Source organism: Mesocricetus auratus, unplaced genomic scaffold, assembly GCF_017639785.1.
Source record: "Mesocricetus auratus isolate SY011 unplaced genomic scaffold, BCM_Maur_2.0 Super-Scaffold_6730, whole genome shotgun sequence".
In the NCBI taxonomy this organism is placed as follows: domain Eukaryota; kingdom Metazoa; phylum Chordata; class Mammalia; order Rodentia; family Cricetidae; genus Mesocricetus; species Mesocricetus auratus.
Genome location: NW_024429184.1, coordinates 85,657,653 through 85,682,597, shown reverse-complemented (window position 1 = coordinate 85,682,597; position 24,945 = coordinate 85,657,653). Strand labels below are relative to the sequence as shown.

The 24,945-nt window shown below is 40.0% G+C and overlaps 1 protein-coding gene across 16 annotated transcripts in view; it reads left to right on the top strand.

The window, feature by feature from the left end:
* Tcf4 (transcription factor 4) overlaps nucleotides 1–24,945 on the top strand; it is a 333,223-nt gene that overhangs the window by 243,722 nt on the left and 64,556 nt on the right. Inside the window, exon 1 of one of the 16 annotated variants that reach the window (XM_040741649.1) lies at nucleotides 15,612–15,764. The exons of 14 other annotated variants lie outside the window; for them this stretch is intronic. In XM_040741649.1, coding sequence (XP_040597583.1) covers nucleotides 15,696–15,764 — 69 coding nt within the window. In that variant the 5' untranslated portion in view covers nucleotides 15,612–15,695. Of the gene's footprint in view, nucleotides 1–15,611; nucleotides 15,765–24,945 lie in introns of those variants that run through there. One more of the 16 variants, XM_040741647.1, reaches the window with a different exon arrangement.

The window sequence follows — 24,945 nt, the reverse complement described above, 5'->3', positions numbered from 1 at the left end:
GCCATCTCTGCAGTACAGGTTTTTCTCTGAAGACAGGCTAGCACTGAATCCCTTCTTTTTTTCCCCAGTGACAAGTCAATTATTTGTTTAAATTCAGTTTGAACTCTCTGAACTGAGAGAGACTAGAGGAAGCAGGTTTTTCCCTGTGAATAAACAAAAGAAGAAAAATGGAAAACCATCCCCAAACACTATGATTTTTAGGTTGCAGCAAGAATACGCAGCAGCATGACGATTGTCTTCTTTTTGAACCAGCAAACACAGGGATTGTAAAATTTGTTTTCTTCCACTTCCTAGCTAGAGAAACATTTTATATCAATGATATTTTGGGACAGACAAAGGAAAATGTCAATGGACTCCGTTACCTTGAGATAGAAAATTTCCCTTTACTATGCCCAAATTGCTTCCACGATTGCATGTAGGACAGTGATTCTCCTGAAGTGCAGAATTTATAAAACTCAGACCTTAAATAATCCTAACGCAAGAGCTACCAAAGTATAAATTCTGAGTCTAAACGAGAACGTGTTTATAAAACTCAGCTCATCCCATGGGAGAGGTCAGTGAACTTGGCCAAGCAATTTTTTGTGTGTAATTTTCCTTTCCCCTGTGCATTATTGCCTTGCATGTAAGTGAATCCCAATCAGCCAAATGAAAATTTGAAGGCATCATTCTTCAACTATTGAAGAAATGTTTCTAGCAAAGAAATGTTTCTTTTAAGTGTTATTATCTCAGGCTTACGTCAAATTGTGCTGTCTGTCCTCATTTGGGCCATACGAAGTACTGGTTATTACCTTGCCTACCAAAAAGAAAATAAAAAAAAAAACAAGAGAAAGAAAGAAAGAAAAAAGCAATAGTTCTAGCCCTAATCTTTTTCCCTAATGGTTTATGTGCTCACCGAATTCAAATTTTAATGAGTAATTATTTGGTCAAATTCCATATAGCTTAAAATATCCCAAAATATGGCAATTCCACATAGATAAAATTCTGGCAAATGAATTGAAAACAAAAGTGGCAAAATTTCTTCCTACTGGTAATTTCAGATCACACCATCGGCTCTCGCCAGAGTGTGCATGTGCTAAGCCGTACAGAGAAACCTGTGATTATTCTAATTGCTCTTTTTGCTTTATACTAACAAGCTTCAAACCGTGTTTCAAACTAGTTGTTTTGAAATAGTTATTTGTCAAGTCATCAAATCTCAGAAGGCAAATGAGAACAAACTCGCCATGTTTATATTTCAACGGTTGGTCAGATTATACAGGCTTTCATCTTCAGAAAGTTCAAAGGCGAAAATGAAGGCAGGTTCTTTTCTGATATGAAGGCCGCCCAAACAGAGGAATATCTGAGTAACAGGACCTCTCAATTCACAGTCGTTCTTGGAACACAATTCACCTACACATAAGTGACAATCACAGTCAGCAAGGCTCATTTTCGAAGCTGAACTGTAGGCTATGAAAGCTTCATTCAGCTGTTATGCTTTTGCCATGGAAACTAGTAACAAAATTATTAATATTTTAATAGCACCAGAAATATCATTGCTAAGTACATTTTTAATATGGCCCTGTTTAAAAAAAATTCATGGTTGGGGCAGCTACAGATAAGTAATAGGTTTTAAAGTTTTTCATAGTGTATCCACTATGCAAATTGCAGTTGACATTTTAAAAGGTATTTTAAACAATGACAATTTCAGAACCCTTACTATAAATAAAAGTAACCGATATAAATGCATTTTAGTTTTAAAAGTGTTGTGTTAGTTGCTAATACAGAGAAAAATTTGCTTAGATCACAAACCTATTTTTTTGCTGTCTACTGATCTAAAAAAAATCAAAGAAAAAGCATGGAGGAAACTTAGTTTTTTTGTGAGCTATTTGGTGTTATTGACATGCAGAATATTTTAATTTAGTGATTTGAAGATAACAATAAAATTGTTTTAATGTCTGTATTTAATTCCTTAAAACAAAATTACACTAATTCTGTTCTGTAGATGTAAGCTAGTAAATATTCACCAGACAGTTAAACCTTGAGACTGTAGAAACTGTAGCTACCTCTTGCTCATCTGCCTCTGATTAAATTTCCAAAAATCCCTGCTTGAGGTTCACGGATGCCAGTTGAATATTTTTGCTGGGAGGCTGATGTCTTGGGAAGAAAATATGTATGTGGTTTGCTTTATTTAACACCTGATTTCTGGTAGGTTTCAATGTTTTGATACTTGGGAAGCATCCGGCTCCCAGCTCTAGGTGATGGCATTGTTTCAGGGGTTGGAGGTAGGACTTTGGAGCAGGGAAAAGAGGGCCAGGCAGAGGAATGGTCAAGGGAAAAACTAGCTGGATGCTGTTTAAATACCATTCCAGCTGATCAGCAGGAAATTGCGCTGGAGAATTGCACGCTTCCTGTCCCACTGTGTACTTGGTTCACAGTACAATCCCCACTGTCTGTTTTGTTGCTGCTCTTCGTACTTTTTAAGTGAAATTGAGAAGTCATCATAAAGACTTGAGGATAATTAATTGTTGCCCTATACCTTACTGGTTAAGTAGCTTTTACCTTCCTTCAACGGCAGACATTGTCATATTTTCTAATTGCACATGATGTGTGTGACCATTCCCAAACCAGCTCAAAACTTCTGTTACGGCTCTGCCACTGTGAGAGATGACACAGTGCCCTTTCTCTATGGTGGGCCATGTCCATGGTTAGCAGCCTAGTATCAGGAGATTCGTCATGAACAGAATAAAAAGCATCTTAGTTTCCCATCCAATGAGAAATATACCAATTTTTAGACAATGGCTGGGACAGTTTTAAAAGTTGTTCACATCAGGGGTTACTTTTACCTTGAGAAGAAAATTCAATGGAAACGTGTGTTTGCTCCCCACAGCAAACCTAAATGCTTGCCTCCCAACACATGCAGTATGTAATGGGGCTTCTTAGCTTCTCCAATATTGTCCGACTTACACAAAGACACATTTGCTCATCATCATTGTAAATGAAAAATGGTGGAATATCAAGCGTTTTCAAGTGCCTGATTAGGTTTTTATTTATTCATTGCTGGTCCTTAATACTTTCAAACATAACTCTAAGATGACATGAGGCACAACGATATGTGGTAAAAATTATGGATGGTGACAAAAATGAAATCCTGCCAGTTCCTAAACCATTTATGAACTCTTTCAGAGTGACAGGGTCTTACGTACTCCAGAAAACGAACAAACAGTGTCAAAGGTGATGGAGACATTTTAATAAAAGAATCGTCTTTTGTAGACTGAAGTGAAGCTGAAAGTTGCTCCTGGAGTTTTTAGAACATTGAAATCCCTGCAGAGTTTAAAGTATTTTTTAAATACAAAATAACTTACGTGGTACATTATCATATCATGTAAGGGAAACAGTATAGATAATTGTTACATTTTATTGAGCCAAGCGATGTTTTCTTGTGAAGGACAGTTCTTTAAAGTTGGTCTCCCTCCCTTTTGGAAGTTGGAGGTACTTGGAGAAGCATCTTTAGGTTTTCTTCTTTGAAGGGCTAGAGATCTCTGAATTGCAAACTAAACTTGTATTCGCAGGTGTGTTTATGTTACAGTGCCATACTCTACTTAGGATATTAAAGTCCAATTTTCTGATAATGTTGCCTTAAATTCCAGGCTGCTTTTATTACCTTCCCATTTTTGTTCAAATCGTCCCTCATTTCTTAAGGAAGCACAGATCTTCTTCCAAAGGACATGGAAGGGAGCTCTGTAGCTGTAACTTTCTGTTTGGGAGAGAATCCTGCTTCAAAGCTCTGTCTCTTCTCCCCAAGTTAGGTTAGAGATTAAACTAAAACACCTGGGACATATGAAGTGTGAGGACAGAGATGTGATGGTCAGATTTCAACTTCACTGGAAAAAAAAAATGCAGGATTCACTTGGCATCCCCCAGGGACTAGAGCTGTGCCTTCCTCCAGGCCAAATTACACTCATTTTGAGAGAGGGCACATTGAGGTAATTGGTGGGATCGAGTGGGGAAGAGTTGAATCCCAGCTGCTTCCATTGTAGCTGACCTGAAAATGAACAGGCGATGTTAACAATGGTGGCTAACATTTGACTTGACTTTTTCACCTCCACAAACCTAAGGGCGAGATTATAAAGTACTGAATGACAACACCAATAATGACCCTGTTCAAGTGGGAATTGCTATGTTAGGAAAAGCTCACACACCATTTTAAAAATAGTTGATGCATTTACCAACCACAGCCCCATTACTGGAGCCCTATAAAGTTTACCCACAGTGTGGAAACACCCCTTTTTTATTGTCAGCCATCTAGTAAGGCTGTCATGGAGTCTCACCTCTTTTTGGGTTCTCACTCCCTTGGTTTCCATTTGAAAGTATTCATAATGGAAGCCACTTGAAAGGCACTAGATTCCTACCTCCAAGAAAAGAGCAAAATAGAAATGTGTTCTCGACTCCCTTTCTCCCGAAATTGTGCGGTTTTTTTTTTCAGTAGGGAGAATTAACAATGTATTTCTCAATAGTTTTTTTTCCTAGCGAATAAAGCAAATTAAATTGATGTTACATGCATATTTAAACTCCATCCAGTTAAGTACTGACGTGATTAAAATAATCAAATGTATTACTTAAAAAATTAAAAAGGATAAATTCTGCACCCCATTATTTTATTGACTTTTCAATATAAATTGCAGAAATGTTTACATCCCTAATGGCATTATTAAGATAAACTGACAAATCAGAGGGAAAAAAGTTGATTGGCCAGCACGTTATTATTTCTGCACCTGCTATTACAATTCAGAAGAGCCTAGCCGTTCTGAGCAGTGTGGATGGCGTTTTTCTTAGGCTTTCTTTGTGTGATGTGGGGGTTGGGATAAATGTTTAACAAGTGTGGTTTCACTTTGTAGTGCCTTTGTGTGTGTTGTTGTGATTAAGCGACTACAATGTATTTTGCGTAGCTTTGGAATTAGTATGCAAATAATAAGGACTGAAAGGCCTCCCTGTACCTGATACACTGAAGCTGCCTGGGAAGAACGGAAGGTCAGACATTTAGTACAAGTTGTTCAGTGGCAGATATGGCCAGCTCTTCAATTTTATACTAGGCATCTCTAAGATCTGGAAGGAATACGTGAGATTTTTATTTTCTGATTCTGCATCTGCCAGGAGGTTAGAAAGAACTGCAGAAACTTCTGTAAAATGCGAGTTATGTAACACTGCCAATGCTCTGCTTGAATATTGGGTCTTTCCCGTTTCCTTCTGCTCCTAATCTGCAGTATCATCTTCCCAACATGAGCTACCTTTCTGTGCAGCAGAGATGGCAGTATCTGCTAATAGAATTCTAGACTTTTGAGAGTACTTATTGCTCACAGTACAGTTCATGGAAACCAGCTTCAACTTTGTGCACACTGGGGTCCTTGCTGCTGAATCTTTGTCCTTTATTTTATTCTATTCTATTCTATTCTATTCTAAATATTCCTGAAGAATGCCATCCTATTCTTTGAGAGGTACTGCATTTGTATTGAGAGGGAAGAAAAGATATTGGCTCATGCTGTGGCTGGTTAGAGCTTGTAAAGATGTGGGTGAAATGACATTGCTTCCCGAAAGAAAGTAGTTACCACCAATTCACAGGAGTTTAGACTTTGTCCTATAATAATTGAAACTTCCCGGCTGTAATAGCACTTAATGTGCAGCATGGATCCCTCTTAATCTCCCTGTCTTCATAGCAAAATGTTTACATAAATGAACTCTCAATTTGATATTGACTATTTAGCCTAGTCCCTTCCAAAGTTAATACTATTTCCATAATTAAACATGTTCGGCAGTTGCCATAGGGCTACTTCTTAAAACCCATGCTCCTCCCTGTTCTTTTGAGCCATCTGTTGGTTAGGTCAAGCAATGAAATGGGAGCCTGATTTTATAAATTAAAGCAAGTTCTCTGCCATTGTATTCGACAGTCTGCTTCAGCGGGAGCTGAAGATAACATTCCATCATATTTTCATTTTGTTGTATTTGCAACAGAAATGTATATGCTCAAATTGGTTATTTTCAGCCTATGACAGCTGTGATATTTAAAATGATCACAGCTGTTGTGACTTAAAATTGATTTTCTATTAACACCTGAAAAAAAGCCCTGTGCTGTATTAAAAACGTAAATAACATGGGCATAAAATTAGGTATGTTGATATGAGTCTAGTGACCTCACTTCCCAGAGGCCTCACGCTGCAGCAAACCTCTGGGTTGCTGGCAGTGGATGGGCGAGCACTGGGAAGAGGGGCTGGGTAGTTGGATGTGTTTCACTTTGAGAGGATTCATGTCATGGCAGATGCTCCTGGCGCCACTTTACAGTGGCAGTTCTGTTAATAAAACCTTCTAGGATTCAGTTTACTTAATTAACCCTGAGAAAGATGACTTACAGGAATCATTATGAGAACCTGACCCCCTAAGCTGCGGAAGCTGTGTTATCTTTCAGATACAACACTGAGAAATGCAAAAGCACACTCCCTTGTCCCTTGTGGAGGACCACCGTTTAGCTTTATGCCCTCTCCTCCTCCACTGTTAGATGATAGACAAAAGGAAAAACATAGCAAAGCACAACCAAATTATACCTGAGTGGTTTTAGGCAAGTCCTTATTTTTAGATTCTTTATTACATTTTTGACTCCTACTTTGCATATCCATCAAACATGTTTCAAAATTACATTGTGATTCCTAGGTTCCATTGGCCTCAAGAGTTTTCTAGTCTGAAGTTGGTTGGGTAATGGAGCATTGATGTAGCAATGGATTGACTACTTAACAACGAAACCATTCTAGGCCTTTTGGTATAGTGCATAAAACTCACAGCTGGCCTGGTATGGGATTATTTATGGATAAGAGTGCATTCCCAGATGCATTGCCAATACGGACGTATGTAGATTAAATTCTTTGGCTGGCCCTCCGATTTTCACCTGCATAACTCAATCAGAATTGAAAGCATGGCAGGTTTTACTGTGATAAATGAGTGGCTGGATCGGAGAAAGAATGGATGGCTGGTGGGTAGATGGATAGATTACATAACTAGACAGTAACAGATAATGGCAATTATTTGTTATTCAAACTTGTTTATTCATTAGAAGGTTATATACAATGTATTGGTTTGGCTATTACATAGAGATGAGAGCAAGCCAGTTGAAAATAATAAACATTTCTACAGCATACACTATAAAGCTGATTTTAAAAGTTCCAGAACAAACTCAGATTGCTGAATTCAATGCTACAGATCACAGTATCACATTCAAAATGATCATGGGTGTATATTACTTTTCCCTGGTTGGGAGATGTTTATAGAAAACGTCAGAAAATCCAAATGGGTATTTGTTGCTGAGAGACTCTGGTGACAAACATGTATCTCTAGAGCAGCGGTGCCTCCCAGGGGACAGATGGAAACAGATTTGATTGTCCCAGTTGTGGGGATGGGCATGGGGTTGCTACTGGCATATGGTTCTAGAGGCTAAACCTTGTGCACTGCACTGCACACTGCTCCTCAGCAGGGCAGAGGCCGAGGTGCCCTGCTTTAGACATGTGGGACCTGAACATTTGTAGTTAATTCTTGCCATATGAGCCACATACAGAGTCCCTTCCTCTGCCACCCCCCTTCCTGTCACCTTTCCTTCTGTCCTCTTTCATTTTCATTTCCTTACTTCTCCCTGCTCTTTCCTGGCCCTGTTTCCCTCCCTCTCCTCTCCATTTCCTATCTTTTCACTTCTCTTTGCCCTCCCTTTACTATTCTTCTCCTCCCTTCCTCTTACCCCTCACCCTTTCCTCTTCCCAAATCAAATTCCTTCTATTTTTTATATATCACTCTATACTCTATAGAGTTTTGTACAACTATTTCCACGATTTACTGAGAAAATGTAGTATTTCACTCGCAATATTGTCAATACAGTAAATTATTTGTGAACCAACTGGAATGGGTTCAAAACAGCTGTTAGACTTTGTTGAGTCAATAATGGATATTTTCTCCTTACTCTAAATAAATATACGTGCTTCTTATCTTTTAGACTATTGGATTCTCTCTAGTTTTTTGTTTTATAGAATCCTAGAAGAAGTATATTACTTTTTCCCGCTGGAGGACATAAAGAGGAAAAAAAGAATTAACCTAAAAAATAATTAGCAATTACATATAAGTATTTGAGGGGAACATTAAGGATGTTGTTTGAATCCTTCTTAAATATATGGTTAAATGTTAAATGTATATATGTTAAATATATACATCAAATGGTTATAAAGATGAAAGCAAACCTGAGGGACTCTTTTCAGTTTTCCCAGTAGTGACAGCAGGGGCCTTTCTTCCTGTCACTGCCCAGTGTCCATCATTACTGTACCTCTCTGGCTGTGATTTGGAAAGTGATACTGAAGCCTCCCCTTCCTTCCCTAGCACTACGTGTAGGAGGATGAAGGATCTGATGGCAGACTCAATGCCTGCCAACTCTTAGAACCCAGAGCACCTCTCTTCTTAGATGCCAGCTTTTGGAGCGAGTTGCCAAGTGTGATGAGAGCTTGTGCCACCCTTCAAGTTCTGCCTGAGGCTATGCAAGGTTCTCCAAAGCTTGATCAGAGATGACATAGCATGGCAGTCGGGCACACGGATCGGCGGCTTGGATTCATAGCGGACCTTTGGTACAGATAACTTGTAGTTATTGCTTAGTGCGTTGGTTCATGGGATTGCATCTCAGCCCTGCAGCGTCCTCACATTGTTGTTCTGCACTCTTCCTGGGGCCCTGAGCCCCTTGCCCTGTGCACTTCTAGTGAAGTTGTGCTGACAGCCACTGAGATATCTGCATGGGCTTTTATTTGGGTTATTTTATCACATGTAGTACACGATTGTTTAGATTCATAGCGAGTAGCTGCAGAGATGTCATTTCACCTATGGCCAATGCAAGAATCACAGGTTACCATTGTGGTAATAATTTCATTTATTGGAGGATTTCCATTTCTAGGAGGTAGTGATTTTCTTTTTATGTTGTCAGTGGATTTTAAGGAAAAGAATCTTCTAGGGATCCTTGGCCTTGTCGTCAGTCTTCATTAATCACTGATTGTCTGCATTAGGCAATCATTATTTCCCTGATATTCCACAAACACCAGTATAGCCCTCTAAATAATTTTAAAGCTATAATGTGCTTTTCATCGATTTCAAAATGTGCTTGGTAAAGGCAAGTTATGTGATATTTGTGTATTCGTAGGGTATGAAATATTTGTAGGGTATCTTTTCTTTAATGCTTAGGCAGCAAATACTGTAAAGTTGTGATAAAACTTAGACTCTTTTATTGTGGTCTTAACATTAGATAAAATATATCAGTGTGCCCCAGTTCCTTCAGAACATGGTCTCAAATACCTCCCAAAGTGATATAAACTAGTACACCCAACATGATAGGTGTTCCAAATGTTGTTAGCCCATTTCAAAGGCTGATGCTAATGTGGCTGCTACCATTTGATAGTAAATTGATGAAAATTAGAACAATTTTTAAAAATTAAGTTTCCCAGTTACACCAATTACATTTAAAGGTCCCAGTCACATGTTGTTAGTGATTCTACATGGGTAGGTCAGAGAACCTTTGCATCATTCAAGCAGGTTTTGTTGGGAAGATCTGAGAAATGGAAGCACTTGGGAACTTAGTAGATTTCTCAAAGGTCACAGGGATCATGAAGAGCTAGAACCCCTTTTGCCATGTGTTTCAATATGGTATTTTGCCTTTTTCTTAACTTTAGATAAGATAATGTCTATTCTGAGATAAGAATTTCAAGAGCCCTTGTATTATTATAGATACTCAAGCCAATTATATTTGTTTCTCTTTAAAGTTAGTTCTTAATTTACCTAACCTTTGCTAAGGATCAGTCCCTTTGTCAGTTTATGCAGAACAAGTACTTTGAAACCCCTTCCTCTGTCTCAACTAATGAGGTTCTGGAGGAGAGGACCCACCATTTCTTAAGGCATCTTTGCGTATCATCAACAACCAAGAAATGTTTCTTCAGCCCGATGAATGTAGTATAGCTGGTGTACCTGCCCATGTCTCTGCAGTAAGGCAGAGCCTTGAGTGGAAGGTTCTCATCACCTCCACAGAAGTGGCTGCACTTATATCTGCCCTCATTGTTCTGCCAAAAAGTTCTGTTTTTCTGGAGACAGATAATGAGTTCATGAACATAGGGAACACATTCATTAGTTCCTTGGTACCTTGTACCTAGTATTCTTGAAGAGGTGAGAAGATTGCCCAAGTTTCCCCGTTTCCCCTGACTGGGCAGACTAGGTGGTTGGCACATACTCCGGTGCTTTCTTCTTGGTCATCTAATGGTATCACAAGCCATGGTTTCTCTCAGTAATAATCATGGTGTCAAGAGGCATTTGTGATCTGTGTGCTCTTTCAGTTGGGACCATGTTTAGTTCCCGTAATGCAAATACTGCTTTAAACTTAGCAATGCCAATTTGCATTAATATTTTGGTTTCATATAGCTATTGCATCTCACAAACAAGTGCATTTTAATGAGTACTGGCAGAATGATAAAAAGGTTATTCATTAAATACTATTGTAGAAAATACAGCAGTTGGTTGCCAGAAATCATTAAAGCAAAATATAATGTGCATTGAGGCCACAAGGACGCCCCTCCTTAGGAGTATGTGACCCTGTGGCATTCAGTGCAGTAAGAATCAATGCTAGTCACGCAAGCATGGAGGGTGGGGTTAATTAATATAAAATACAAGCCACCATATCATTGACACCAGTGTTTATTTTTAAGACTCAAACATATTTTTACAGTTTTGATAATCTGTCATGGAGATCAGAGGGCATTGCCTCAGGATTAATCTGAAGGACTTTAACAGTCAAAAAGACTGAATTGTAAAGCAGTGTATTCTGAAAGCTTACATTTTGGTTCAAATCCTAGAATATTGAACAATTTTTTCTTTCTTCTTTCCTTTTTCTTTTGCAGGGTAACATGGGGAAAAATTACAAATTTGCAACTGGCTCTTTAGAAATACACTACTTTCACACATGCGCTCTGCACGCTGCTGCCATGGCTGTCATAGCTTGTGGTTCCTAATTATAATGAGCTTTTTTGGTGGTGTTATTGCAGTTGTTTTTCCCCCAGCCCCCTCAACTCACTTTTCCCAGAAGAGAGTTCCAAGCCTTTGAAAATTCTCATGATTTTGCAAATCCACTCTATTTTTGTCGAGAATACAGGAAAGTTAAAATTGGCTGGTCTGCTGCCATGTTCTGAATCCAATTTTAAAGCAACCCTTTGCAACCCAGGGAGTGAAGCTGACATCTTTGTATCTGTAATGAAGATAATTACACCTGCAAGGTGACATCACTAGTGAAGTGACAAATGCACTTGAGAGCCGAGTCCCTTGGCTCCTCTGAATTCTGTAGACCACTTTTGGCATTTTGCTCTAGACACCTCTTTCATGCTTGTCTTTTGAGAAGTTGCTTTCAGTTGAATTTACTAAAGCTGACTGACACAGGGTTAAATTAATTCTTTTCTTTATTACTCAAAGTGATACAGACCTTTCTTGGACTAATGTAGCTTAATTAGTGGTCAATTAAAACTGAACATTGCTGAATTGAAGTTCTTTGATCAAACTCCCTGGCATGGGCTCTCTTTCTTTAACTAGCCACCATCTTGAATTCATTTGGAATCAGTAGTATAAACAAGTTTAAAACTGGTTCTTTTATAAGAAAGTCAGCAGGCTTGTATAGCTGCGGTTTCCTTTTTTACTTCTGTAGGCGGCAATTCAAAGACATGCTAAATGAAAACAGTGCTACACCCTGGAAAAAAATACATTTTTAAGAGTAACAGTAAGTAGTCAGGAAGCAGTCAGTGCTCCAACTCGTTTATCTGTAAATAATTAATATTCACTCTCCCAACATAAAGGCAAACTCCCCTTTCTCCGATTAGAGGACAACAGTTATAATAAAAAGTGAAATGCACACACACACCTACCTGGGTGTCGCTGGCAGTAGGGGAAGGCAGAGATGGGCCTAGTTGTACCTACATTTCTTCTTCATTGCTCATGGGATATTTCTTCTCTGTGCCTTTGAGATTGGGATGAGATACTATGTAACTTGGTTGCTGATTTCATCATTTATTTTAGAGGGCATTGCTGCTTTCATATAAGGGCTGAAGTGGTATAATTTTGTAGAATGTCACTTGGTTCAAGTATGCAGTGCTTTAAGAGTGTTGGTGCAGTTAATTCCTCCTACCCTGGAAAGGAAGTGGGAATCAGAGGAGAAATTACTGAATAGCTAGCAATAGTTCAGCCTTGCCTGTTCAAAGTGCCCTGTCTTAATATTTAAATTACATATGCTGCACTTGTCCAAACATAAATTGATACCATTCAGGAATCCCAGGTTTTGAAAGCTTAACAATCTAAAACTATGGAAGATGGAATTCAGATAGTTCCATTTAAAGTAGTCATTAAAGCCAGTAGTTTTTGTATTAGAAATAAAGTAATAAATTACAATGCAGTAATTAATTTGTTGTCCATGTATGGCTTCTTCCGAAATGTTCACAAGAACGAGAAAGGGGGAGTTTGGAAGTGACCATGCACTGTTTTCCTCCCCCCATAAATAAGATTTTGCAGTTTTCATTCCTTATATCCAAAAATTATAGTTATAAACTCCAATCAAAATTGAAAATCTCATCCCTCGACAGAAAGAGAAATTGTTTATAGTCAGTCCGCCTTTCAGCGTTCTATCTCGCCTTCTCCCTAAAGGGCTGATTAAGGAGAATAATTGGGGATGATAGCGGGAGGAAGACGACAATTCCATTTAATTAAAGATAATTTATTTTACTTTAAATTGGTGATGTCCCACATGAATAAGAGTAGATTTAGCAGATAGATTTATTAATGGGTACTGACATCTCAGCTGACAGAAAAAGCAAACATTTTCTTTCTTCATTGTTTTTATTGCGTCCCAGCACCTGAAATTGCTGTCAGCCAGCTTCCTTCGCTGCTCGTCAGAGCTGCAGGCTTTGCCACCAAATATGCAATTACTGGTTTATCACTAAAACCAACTTGATCCTCTCTTGAGTTAAAACACCAAGCCAGGCCCCTGAAAAGCTGCTCAGGTCCTCAAGACTGACAAGAGAAACACTGTGTTCTTAAAGGCTGTTTACTGTACTGATTTTTTCATTGGGGTTAATGCATGGCTTGTGGCACGTAGTTTTGGCATTTATATAAGGACTGTCACATTGTCACTGGTTTGGGGGCCGCATGCTTGCTTGCATAGTCCTTCAAAGAGATTGTACCTTGAGTGTTCTGGATAATGAGAACTTCACAGGAGTACTGTCTGCAAAACACCCAGGTTCATTCCTCATGAGCATCCTGTAACAATTAAGGCCTTTGGTGTGATTGTTTTTCTTGTTTTGCTCCTGCAGTTATAAACAGGTCCTGGAAGTTATGGGTGGGTGGAGGGCACTTTTACAGTTCAAAAGTGAGTTCAAAGAAGTATGCAGCCATTTTATTTATATTCTTCCTGGCATGTAAGGATTCTTCACAGCGCGTATTTTGCAAAAACTTGTAAATTGCTTTGTGCTTCTGATAAACTGTCATTTTCTCCAGTTCTATTGTATTCTATTGTATTCATTACCTCCTCTTAATATCACATTCATGTGTTCCTGGTTATGTTTTCTGTTGCTCAGTCGTTTCTGTATGCTTGCCTAGTATATTTCTTTCTCTCAGGATTTTTTCCTGGGTATGGAATGCAGGTCTTCTAGCCTAGTCTAGATTCTTGTCGTCTTCTCCATTGGCCTCTCATCCCATAGTCCATAGCCTCCTTCGTCTTGTCACACAGCCCTCTCGTTTGACTTATGGTTATGTCGCTAGCCTTTTGTCCTTTTCATACACATTTCCTCTAAGCCAGAACCTTCCCTTGTGTTCACATTTTAGATGTGTGTCTTCCCGACTTAATGTTAAAAAATTGATCCATATAGCCAGTGTTTACACAGTTAAAGAGAGAAATGAGATTTTTTTTCTTTTTGGGGGGACTCATCACAGTAGAGTTTTTATTTTATTTTAACCAGATGCTTGTATTTTGCCCTCTTCTAGAAGCTCACTTTTCAAAATTGATGCTAGATCAGTGTGGTGTTTTTGAAGGATTAGTTTTTATGAGATCTTACTTTCCGTGTTGTATTGACCTTCCCCTCAACCAAAGTATCTTTTCCCTTTTATCCACCCATTGCACCTGGTCTTAGTAGTGTAGTCTCTCGGGTCTGTGCTTGACCCACATTTTCCTCCCACTCTTATCCTGTCTGTTATTGCTGCTGTTCTGGATTCATTCTGTATCCTTTCTTCTTCTGTAATTTTGTGCTGTGTGATGATCCATCTCCCTCCCCAATTCTCCAAAGAGAAAGTGCTAGGCAAGCGGCATCCTTGGTAGACAGTGGGATATCTGCATTAAATTCTAAACTGTCTTCAGAAGTGTGCAGTAAGAATCTAGATGGTGCAGGCATGAAGCCAGGCATTCAGCTAGAGTAAAAGTAAGCTGAAAACCCTAGGAGGGAAAATGGTCATGTTTATAGAAGGTAACCTCAGTTGTAGTGTTCCACAGTAGTATGTGTGTGTGAGAGGGGGGGGGAAACACAGGGGGAGAGAGAGAGAGAGAGAGAGAGAGAGAGAGAGAGAGAGAGAGAGGGAGGGAGGGAGGGAGGGAGGGAGGGAGGGAGGGAGGGAGGGAGGGAGGGAGGGAGGGAGGGAGGGAGGGAGGGAGGGAGGGAGGATGATGGAGAAAGACTGGAAGTGAGTGGAGAGGATGAACTTAGCCAGCCACTGATACTTTCAGTGAGTTGCACTTGGTTCCTAGTAAGAAATAGGCAATGACGCAAAACAAAGGCATATCCTAGAGTCCAGTGATCCCGGTTCATCTTCCCTGGCTTGCTTTCATTCTATTCTATTTCTTCCCTGACTGTCCCTACAGCAGTTCACCTCCTATTGCCAAGCACCTTCAACTGCCTTGTCTTTTCCCAGGACTTGCTTCACTGCCGGCAATCAAAAGATGTGAGAAACCCCTTAAGTTAGCTGGATGGGGGATGGGACTTTTGTGAGGTTGGGTCTCTGTATCCGGGGAAAACATCAGAAATTTTGAGAAATAAATACATGAAAAGAAAGCCAGCTATTGTTACACATGCCTGTGATCCTAGCACATGTGAGGTGGAGGTGTGAGGAGGCATGATGATCAGGAGTTAAAGGCCAGCCTTCATTACATAGTGAGTTGGAAACCAGCCTGAGCTCCATGAGGCCCAGTCTCAATTAAAATAAATAAATGATCCTGAAATTTTAGCTATAGTGTCCCCAGCCTGCAAGCCCCAACCAGTGTGAATCTATGAAAACAGACAGAGGAATAGAAGCCTCTGATTCTGAGGTAAGAGAAGCGGGGAGTGACAAGAAAGAACTTACTAAACATGGACCAGATATGGCTCACGCCGGGGTGACGCGTGGAGCCTGGTCATTTGAGTGGCTTGGCCTGTCCCACCTCCCCTGCTCATGTACTCCTCCCAGCCTTTTCCTAGGCCCTCCCACCCCCAGGCCAGTCCCAGGCCTTGCTGCAGACATCTGCAGGTCTGAACCACATATACCCAGCCCTGAGGTCTCCTCTCTGCCTCCCACTATGAATTCTGGGCTGTGGTCCTGCTTGTTCTTGTCTGTCAGATTGCAGTTCTGATGCTGTCAGCCATGCCTGACCAATCAGCAAACACCACCACGGGATGAAATTTAAACAATGCAGATGCTCAAATACAGGGTTATGTTGCGTGGACCACGAAGGGAGAGCTGAGGTAAGGCCCGAGTCTCCCCAAAGTGGTCTGTCCCCAGCCTGCTTGGCCTGGCACTTCCTAAGCGACACTGCTGCTTTGCCTTGTTGCCACCTGCTTTCCCCCACCTTTCTTCACTGCCATTCACCAGAACTTTTCTTCATCCCCTGCCCATGCACTCCCACTGTTTAGTTCCGTAATTACCCCCCCCGTGCTGTCATGGACCTCCAGTCTACGGGTCCTTACTCAGGTCCTGACACACTTAAAGGGAGGAAGGGCTACTGGGATCAGGACAGGCGTATGGAATTACTGGGCTTTATTAATTTTCCCCCCACTGCTGGACAGTGGAATTTATCATCAGGTTATAAACATAGTTAGCTTTCTTACCACTGAGATGTATTGAATTTTAAATTGAGTTTAAATCTCCTTTTTTTGGAACTGGTTTACATAGAAAGGATATAAATAGATCCGATCTAAATGAGGAGACATCAGCTCATCTTGAGTCTTGGGGGCTGGGGATTGCTCTCTGTCCCCCTTCCTAAGTTGCCAGCGTTAACTCACCAGTTTCCCGCTGGCAGAGGAAGCATGTGGCTGTCATGCTCTTCTGTTTTAAGTATTTAGTTGGTCCTTTTATAACTTAGAGTATTTACAGGGTTCTGTACTCCCTCGTCCCATCTGGAAAATATTTAAACTTCATACGATCTATAAGATGAAAATACCACATATAAGGGGCTAGGCAGAAGGAAGAGAGCGGAGAGCCACCGCGTGTGTTTAGACTCGGTTGTTTGCTCAGAAGCGGCTGCTGGAGGAACTGGAACAAAAAGCTTGTGTGGGGGGAATGGTTTGGTCCAGGACTGTACATTCCACCACAGAATGAGTCTTGGTTTGTAAAACTGACGTTCTGTTGTGACTTCCAGATCCAAACAAATCTCTGCAAATTTCTGCCCGATCGAGTTAATAAGAAAATATATACATGCAGAGGCGAGAGCCGCGTGCTACTTGGCGGTTCTGTCAGTGCGGGTGGAAATAAGAGACGGATTTTACCTACTGTATTAACAGCCAGCCAGCCAGCAACTGCCAGGACCTCCAGCTCGCTCGTTTGCTTGATTTTTTTTCTTTCTTTTTCTCTCTCCTATGGAGAACAATGGCATGCAGGAAAAGCCTCTGACAAGGAGAGTAGCAGATACAGGATTGGGGTCACTTTGCTTCTAATTGCCTTGTAATTGGGGAGTGGTTTCCACTTTCCCACTCCCTCACAGATGTGGTTAAGAAGGGACAGGCTTTGTCCTAGCCGGATGTGCGGAGGGACCAGAGGGTCATTCCCTGTTCTAGGCTTGTGATGGGCTTCACACCTGTGCTCATTTCCCTCCATGATGGATGACCTTGCCATAACCCGGGGTGACCCTTAGCCTTCGCCTGTTCTCAGTCTAGTGGACCCTCCTCCCTCTCTCACTTACAGGTGGTTCCTGGAGCCTCATACACTTGTTTTTCGTGGTACATGGTGCACTTGGCAGCCCGGCAAGACCTTCAATTTCATCCCTCTCAAGGGGCCAAGAAAGGGCTGCAGGGTGGGGGGCAGGAGAGAGAGAGAGAGAGAGAGAGAGAGAGAGAGAGAGAGAGAGAGAGAGAGAGAGAGAGAGAGAGAGAGAGAGATTGCTGTTTGCATGTGCTTTTCTATTTTGTGGCTCATATGGTATCAATTACCATTTGATGGCAACGCCAGGCCTGAGGCCCTTTGCATGTTTGTCCTGTGAGAAAGATCTGGAAGAACCGACATATGGTTTTGATTGCAGCAATTGCAGGTTGATAGAATGAGCACAGGGGTGAGGTGGGTGGGTTTTCCTTCCGGCCCTTTCCACTCTGGGTTGCTAATGTGCTTTGCTTGTGGAACTGGTCTTTTCATCATCCACCCGCTCCCCACCTTCTCCTCCCCCCCCTCCGCCCCCACCTCACTACCACTCTGCTTTCCCTGCCCTGCCTCCTCCTAGGCACGTCCAAATCACCACTAGAAACATGTGGCCCACATTAAGGGCCTTCAATTAAAACAAACAAAAAGAATTGTCCACTAGTCTATTAAAACCCTAGAGCAGGTCATTCCATCAAGATGGTCATGAGTATGCTAAAGTTAAAAGCAAGTGGCCCGGGGATCAGGTCCCTCCCCTAGAAACTCAGGATGTTTTTAAAAGTCTATTGGTTCAGGTTGTTAAACATTGACATGATGCTGAAAATAGTAGCAGTAGTGTGTGTGTGTGTGTGTGTGTGTGTGTGTGTGTGTGTATGTGTGTGTATGTTTCCAGACACTTCTTGGAATCTGTTTGAGTTCATCCACAAAAATCCCGGGGAATGGTATGTGAAGGATCTCTATCAGAGTCTGTTTGCCCTCAGACAGGGAAGAGCAATGTCTGTGAGTATTTCCCCTGTTGAAAGGAGATGCTTGGAGACTTGTCTGCCACACACAGTATCTTCTTCCTTACAGGGTTTGTGATGGCAGGGGGTGCCCAGGAAAAACCTCCCTATTACTGATCCCCAGCAAGGACTGTATCTCTGATAGGTAAAGGGAGCTCTAGTTAGGAACTGGGTTAAAAAGAACATTATAGACATGTTTCATGTGTGTTGCCCATGAACATTTTTCTGTGATGCTTTGGGACATACATGTAATCTGTTCCATAGACTGGTGGCCCATCAAGTAGAAACGTCCCTTTTATTCCAACTATTGTATTTGAAAGTAATACACACAATTTGTAGTTTACATAGTTTGAAAGGCAATATGGTACTTTGTGTGTGTGTTTCTGTTAATAACTTCATTCAGTTGAAAACCTAACAACCAGAACACCCTGAATTACAAAAGCCCCTAATAAAGTTTTTGTAATTTATTAGGTGTTTCTTAATAAAGTTTTTTAAAATGTAAGGTAGGCTGGCTCTGGTGACAGCAGAATCAGGTACACCTCTGTGAGTTCAAGGCCATCCTGGTCTACATATTGAGTTCCATGGCTATACAGTAAGACCTTATCCCCCCCCCCAAAAAAGAAGAAGACAATAAAAAAGAAACACATGAGGTGCCAAATTGTTTGTTCTCCATACTTGCTTTGCATGACAAAACTTAACTGTGTCTATTAAAAGATGGCGAACATGACTGGGATGGAGATGTCTATGTATTGGGTTCTATGCTTCGAGGCATTTGGCTAAGCCTACTTCTTTGCTGTGTGTAAGTCTTCTCCTTACTTTGTTAAAAGACTGACTTTTTAGGACTTTGATAATGGTACTAATTTTGACATCTTGTAATATTACATATGAGTAAATGCTAGGAAATATTTGCATTCAAAGCAACTAGCAATTAGTTGAGTTACTCTAGTCAAGACTCTAACTTTATAAGCTGCTATTTGGATATTTGGCTAATTTAAGGTATACATATATAAAGAGTAAGCCTTTCTACCTATTGTTTTTGCCACCATTAGCTTCTTTGGGAGAGTTGCATTGAGAAGTCTAATATGGAGATATAACACGAACAAGAACAACGTGCGTATGTGTGTGTGTGTGTGTGTGTGTGTGGTATATGTATGTACACAGACACACACACACAGACACAGACACACACACACACACACACACACACACACACACACACACAGTGCTTTCCTGAAAGCATCAGAAGCACCAGCAGCTCATTGCTGCAAACAGATCTGTGTATGGGTTGCTGGCTTGACTTGGAACATGCCAGGTCACTTAACAATAGCCATTCTGGAGAGATACTTGATTTGAGAAGCCATTTTGAATCTTCTCTATCCTAACACCATTCTGGTTTTGAAATGGAAAATGGAAAAGAGCTTTCTGGAAGAGAGTGATCTCTACCTTGAAGAGGGTATGTGTTGAAATCTCTCAAGGCCTCCTCAGATTACCCACATTGATTATCTGCCTCCCCACCCAGAAGACACAGAGGCTGGTAGGAAATATGGACCTGTGTGAGTAAGAACACTACAGGGGCAGATGTTGCCATTTGAGATGGCCTCTCTGCTTCTTGCCCAATATTATTTGGTATTCAGTCTGAAATTTAGGAGACAATCTGGTTTTATATATAATTCTTTTAAAAGTGAACAACAAAATAGCTATCAACAGCTCTTAAAATCTGATTTGGATTAATAAAATCTCACCCAAGTGTACCTGTTGAAATGATCAATTTTATGGTAACATGAACGATGTTAAGAGATAAAAAGTCTCCTCATGTGTTTCCAATATACAGTCTCTTCATCCTTATTAAGGAAAAAGAAAAAAAATCTGCCTTAGTGAAGGCTACATAGACATCTTCAAACTCTGTGATCCTTAGAAACTCTAAAAGATTATTTGGTTAGATGGATTGATTGATTGATTAGACTCTAGTTATTAGCAAATGGAAAAATATTTATAGAGATATGAATATTTATGAGTGTATGCAATAAGTCACCAACCCATACTTGAATCAGTTCTCTTTTATAAATTGGAGCAGAGAATGAAGCTGCAATTCATATGTGAGAAACCCCGTGCTTGTTTTCACTGAAGGGAAACATGGCTTCTTAGCTTTCTTTCTGGAGTCTGAGGCCTTGTCCACAGTTACCGGGTTCCACACGGAACTCACTTCATCCTGAAGAGTTTGTCATCTCCTTAGGATCTGTTTGTGGTCTTCATCCACTGCAAGTATGCATACTTATGCCCACAAGGAAGACATCAGTAACTTCAAGGGCAGTGTCAATTAGGAACGCCAAAATATAGTTCACCAAGTTAGAATTAAACTCAAACTTAATACTATCTGAATTTTGAACAAAATTTGAACCTTTGAGAAATATTGGGGATTCTGATGAGCGTTTTTTCCAGCTTTTTTTTTTCTTTTCTTTTTTTTTTTTTTTTTACTATTTGCAAATCATTGCTTCCTTGATCCTGGGGTGGGGAGAGAAAACCTCAAAGGAAAGGCTCAACGGGTTTCCTGGACATCAAATAGCTAGTACAAAACAACATTCTGATGACTTGCATGTAAATAAATCAGAAACATATGAATTAAACTTCTCTCAAAATACACATGGGTTGAAAAAGAGAGAAGTGCTGAGGAAATGTGTTTTGGGTTTTGCTGAGCCCATGACATTTGAAAAAATAGTACGAGACACTGAACAAACACAAAACATGGCTTGGCTCACCCATTCCTAATATTAGCCTCCCAGTTCAATGGCAAATCAATTTACCATATGCCCAAATATGAGCCACCTTTGGTGCACTCCTCCACACTTAATTGCTTGCAGTTTAATCTTTTTTCCAATTAGAAGCTGAAAAATAGCATCACGTTTCAAGGAAATGAAAATCTTAACATTTTTCCCACCCAGTTGGTTTACATCAGACTATTTTAGCAAGCACCAGAGATCATTTCACCTTAAGAACAGTCACGTTGAGATGGTTCTCTCTGATGAAGCTGACGCATAGCAGAAGAAAAACATCATTATTAGGAAACCTGCACCAATGTCAGTTTGCTGGGAAAAATAAAAGCCAAAACCCAGTGGTAGTCAAAATGGATGAGCATGAACCACATCATGGTTCAACTTTACAGTCGTAGAAAATGGATGGTGTATTACCCATCTCAGATCCTATCTGAGTCTCTGCTCTCTTTTACTCCTGAGCTTAGAAGAGGTATGAGAAGTGGAAGCCTTTGTTCTCTCTTTCACCCTGCACTCAACAGACCTAACATTAGAGATTCTAAATCCTGGGACAATTGTAGAATCCTCAGAGCCTTTGTATCCTCTCTCCTTGATATTGTATTCTTCAGCATCTGGCTTTAAGTACCGGATCAGAACACAGGGAATTTAGGGAACAAAAATAGCCAGAGCTTCAGGCTTCTCCCTCCAACTGTAAGTCTCTGACATGCACTTGGCTGAAATCCTATATCTGCTCTTTGGACTAGCTTTCTCACTTGAGATTATCAGTTTGAAGTTAAGAGGGAGGCAGTAGATTTCATCTTTCCTATTTAGGGACAACTTATTTTGGTTGCTTAAAAAAATAACACTTTAATGTATCTTTCCTAAGTTCTTTAATCTGGGGGTGGCTAGAAACTTTGCGAGACAGCTAAGCAATCCCACTGATATTCATTTCATGTCTAGTATAGACAAGTAATAGATTGTAACTAAAGGAGCTGGACAGAAGAAAGTTAATAGACATCTTTCGTGTGCTCTGATAACACTGATCAGGAAACTCAGGCTTCAGAAGTAAGTTATACAAGGGCACTTTCCCCGAATTTGCAGGAATGGAAGTCAAATGAGAATCAAGGCAGCAAAATGCAAGAATATTAACTGGAAGATAACCCACCCACATCTTGTTTACTAAGAAACGAAAAGGAGTACAAAGAAGAATTATGTGACCTTTGGCAAGAAATATATTGGGGTAAAACAGAGACTACCAGCAAAGTAGAACATGTGTAAATGGCAGAATGATTGGTACAGACCAACCAGATGGGGGCAGGGGAATTTTTGAAAGCATAGAAGAGGAATGGAAGAACTGTGTTAGGGGACGCATGCAGCTAAGAGTTCTGTTCTTCGCTGTCTTCTTATCTGTGAATCCTGATTCTGAGATCTTATCATATGGCAGATACCCCCAAAGAGATGCATTGCTTTGCTAGCTAATGGCTCTGGGTTAGTTTCAGATTGGAATGGATGAAAGTGGCCAATCATCTCATGAATTGGTGTAGCTTTGTGCAATCTTCTTTTGAGAATATGGGATGTAAAACCTGAGTTCCACATACCACAAACACAGCAAGTCAGATACATAGACCCTACACTGGTGAAAGCCATGAGAAACTGCCATCACTTTAGGTCAACTGTGCAATGGCAGCCTAATTTCTTTTCTAGCTGTGTTACTGCTGTCTGATATCTTCTCCCTCATAGAAGGGCAGATGTTCTTACCTCTAGTGCCCTAAAAATACCATTCATGATTCTGAGGACATTTTTTTTCTGAATAAGACATTGGGAAAATTCAGGGCAGGTCCTTTAAAGTTGATAATATGATTGGAGAGGGGCTTGTTCATCTTTCCTTTGCTTCTTTCCTTCATTTATTTGATATATTTTATTGGTTCTCTACTCTAGGAAAAACTTTTCTCTGTTCATGCTTTAAAATGCAGCTTCTAAAATGACCCTAAAGGGCCATTGTATTCTATGGGAGGTAAGACCTGCATACTTCACAAAAGATACACATTTCTAAAAATAAATAGTTAGGGAAACTTGGAAGCCAAAATCTTCCATTCACATTGACATGACTGTTGTCAGAATGTTATTTGGTCCATATCATTCCTGACATCACACGCAAACACCTGTTACTCCTTGGACTTGTCAGAGAAGAGATGAGTAAGTTGCCTACATATCAGAAGTTTTCTATTAAAGACAGCTGTCAGAAATACTTTGATAAGCCTCAGCCTATAGGCAGGCTCTTCAAACAAGACACCCCATGATCTGACCTTGTCATAGTATAGTCCCATGTTCCATCCAATGAATGTCATGTGACAGAGTAAGTGACTCCTCTGTGGTCAACTCATTAGTGATAGAGCCAAACTTAGAAAGGTGGTCTTCTGCTTACAGTGGCCAGTCCTCGTAGCTAATGGACTGACTTGAGATCTGTAGTTAAAACAAATATATGCTCATTTCTGCAGAAGGGGAGAGCATTGATCCTGCTGACAAAGATCGTGAGTAACTTTGGCAGGAGGGCAGTTTGCATTTCACTGGAAAGGAAGCCTCTGTTCCTCATTCTAACTAAATTAGTTACCTAATTGTCTATCTAGAAAATTACAACAGAGCTGAGCACCTTAGAACTATAGTCCACAATCTGTCTTCTTGCACATGAGACAGACCTCTTTACACATGGGTCTGAAGTAGTTTCTTTTCTTAGGAACAGCATGTAAATTAAGACCTGGTATGTGTTATTTTAGATTTTACTTTATATTTGTTTGTTTCATTGATTGATTTTTAATTAGGATAAACTTAACTAGTATGAAGTGAACAATTCAGGCGTATTTAGTATATTCAGGATGCTGAACCATCATGGTGTCTCACTAGTTCCCAAACACTTTCATGATACCCAAGGAACATCCAACTTACTATACAGCTGTTTTCTATCCTTCTGCCATGTTTTATAAGCTTTTGACTATAATGTTATCTTATACACAGACACATATACATATTGAATATACAATATATGCACATCTATTTTTTTCTTTGTCTGTCCACTGATTAGGCAGTTCCAGACAGAAGACCTAATCTTTGGTAATTATGTGAATGAAGACTGAACTTTTTAAACTGCTCCCTTTTATCCACATTAAGAAATCAGTTGGGTTTGATATTTCGGTTTTGAAAATCCAAGATTATTAAACAAAATAAGATGCCTATTAAAAGTTACATTTCTTAGACATCAAAGGAGCATTCTTACTATAATTGTATTCTTAAAGAAATTACTATTGTTTACATTTACGTATACTGATTTTGTTCCAGAATATTATTAAATTAGCTGGTAGCAAATTTTGAACTCTTTATATCCAAAATTAAGAAATATTTTATCATATGAAAAAATACCTGGAATTTCACTATTAAAGAGAGCCAACTTAATTATGTTTTGAATATGCCTGAAGACACAAACTAATTATTATTGACTACTTGTTTTTCTGTTACAGGGTCCCTTGTCAGAAATACTTGGGCTCTTCTTAATTCCTCACTTCCTATAAGAAGTTTTGAAATAATTTTGTCATTATTGAATAGTTTCCCCACATTTCTTTTGTACACAGAGAACCTTCTAGCTTTGTGCTAGCTAGAAGTCTCTGTTCTGGGTTAAATTGGGGAACTATGGCAGCTTGATTTAACCTAAAGTTTTCCCTGAGCTTAGCAGAGAGGTGGGCACTGAAATAAGTAACAGAGAGCAAGCTGATTGACTGGTTGGCTATGTTGACAATTTGCATACTGTTTTTTTTTTTTTCATTTCAATCTGTGCCACAGAGTCCTACATTTGGTGATTATTTCATGCCTTTGTTTTCCATTGAAAGTAGTTAAAGCCATATGTTTTAACAGAAAAGAGATAATTCCTACTTTTTTTTTCAGCTCAGTGAAAGGGGAGATGGGGTAATAATTTTGCAGTGTACCATGGCTGTTCAGAACTCTGGCAGATTGGAGACTTGGTGTTCATGACAACTCTCTTAGTACACAGGAGAGGAAAGCAT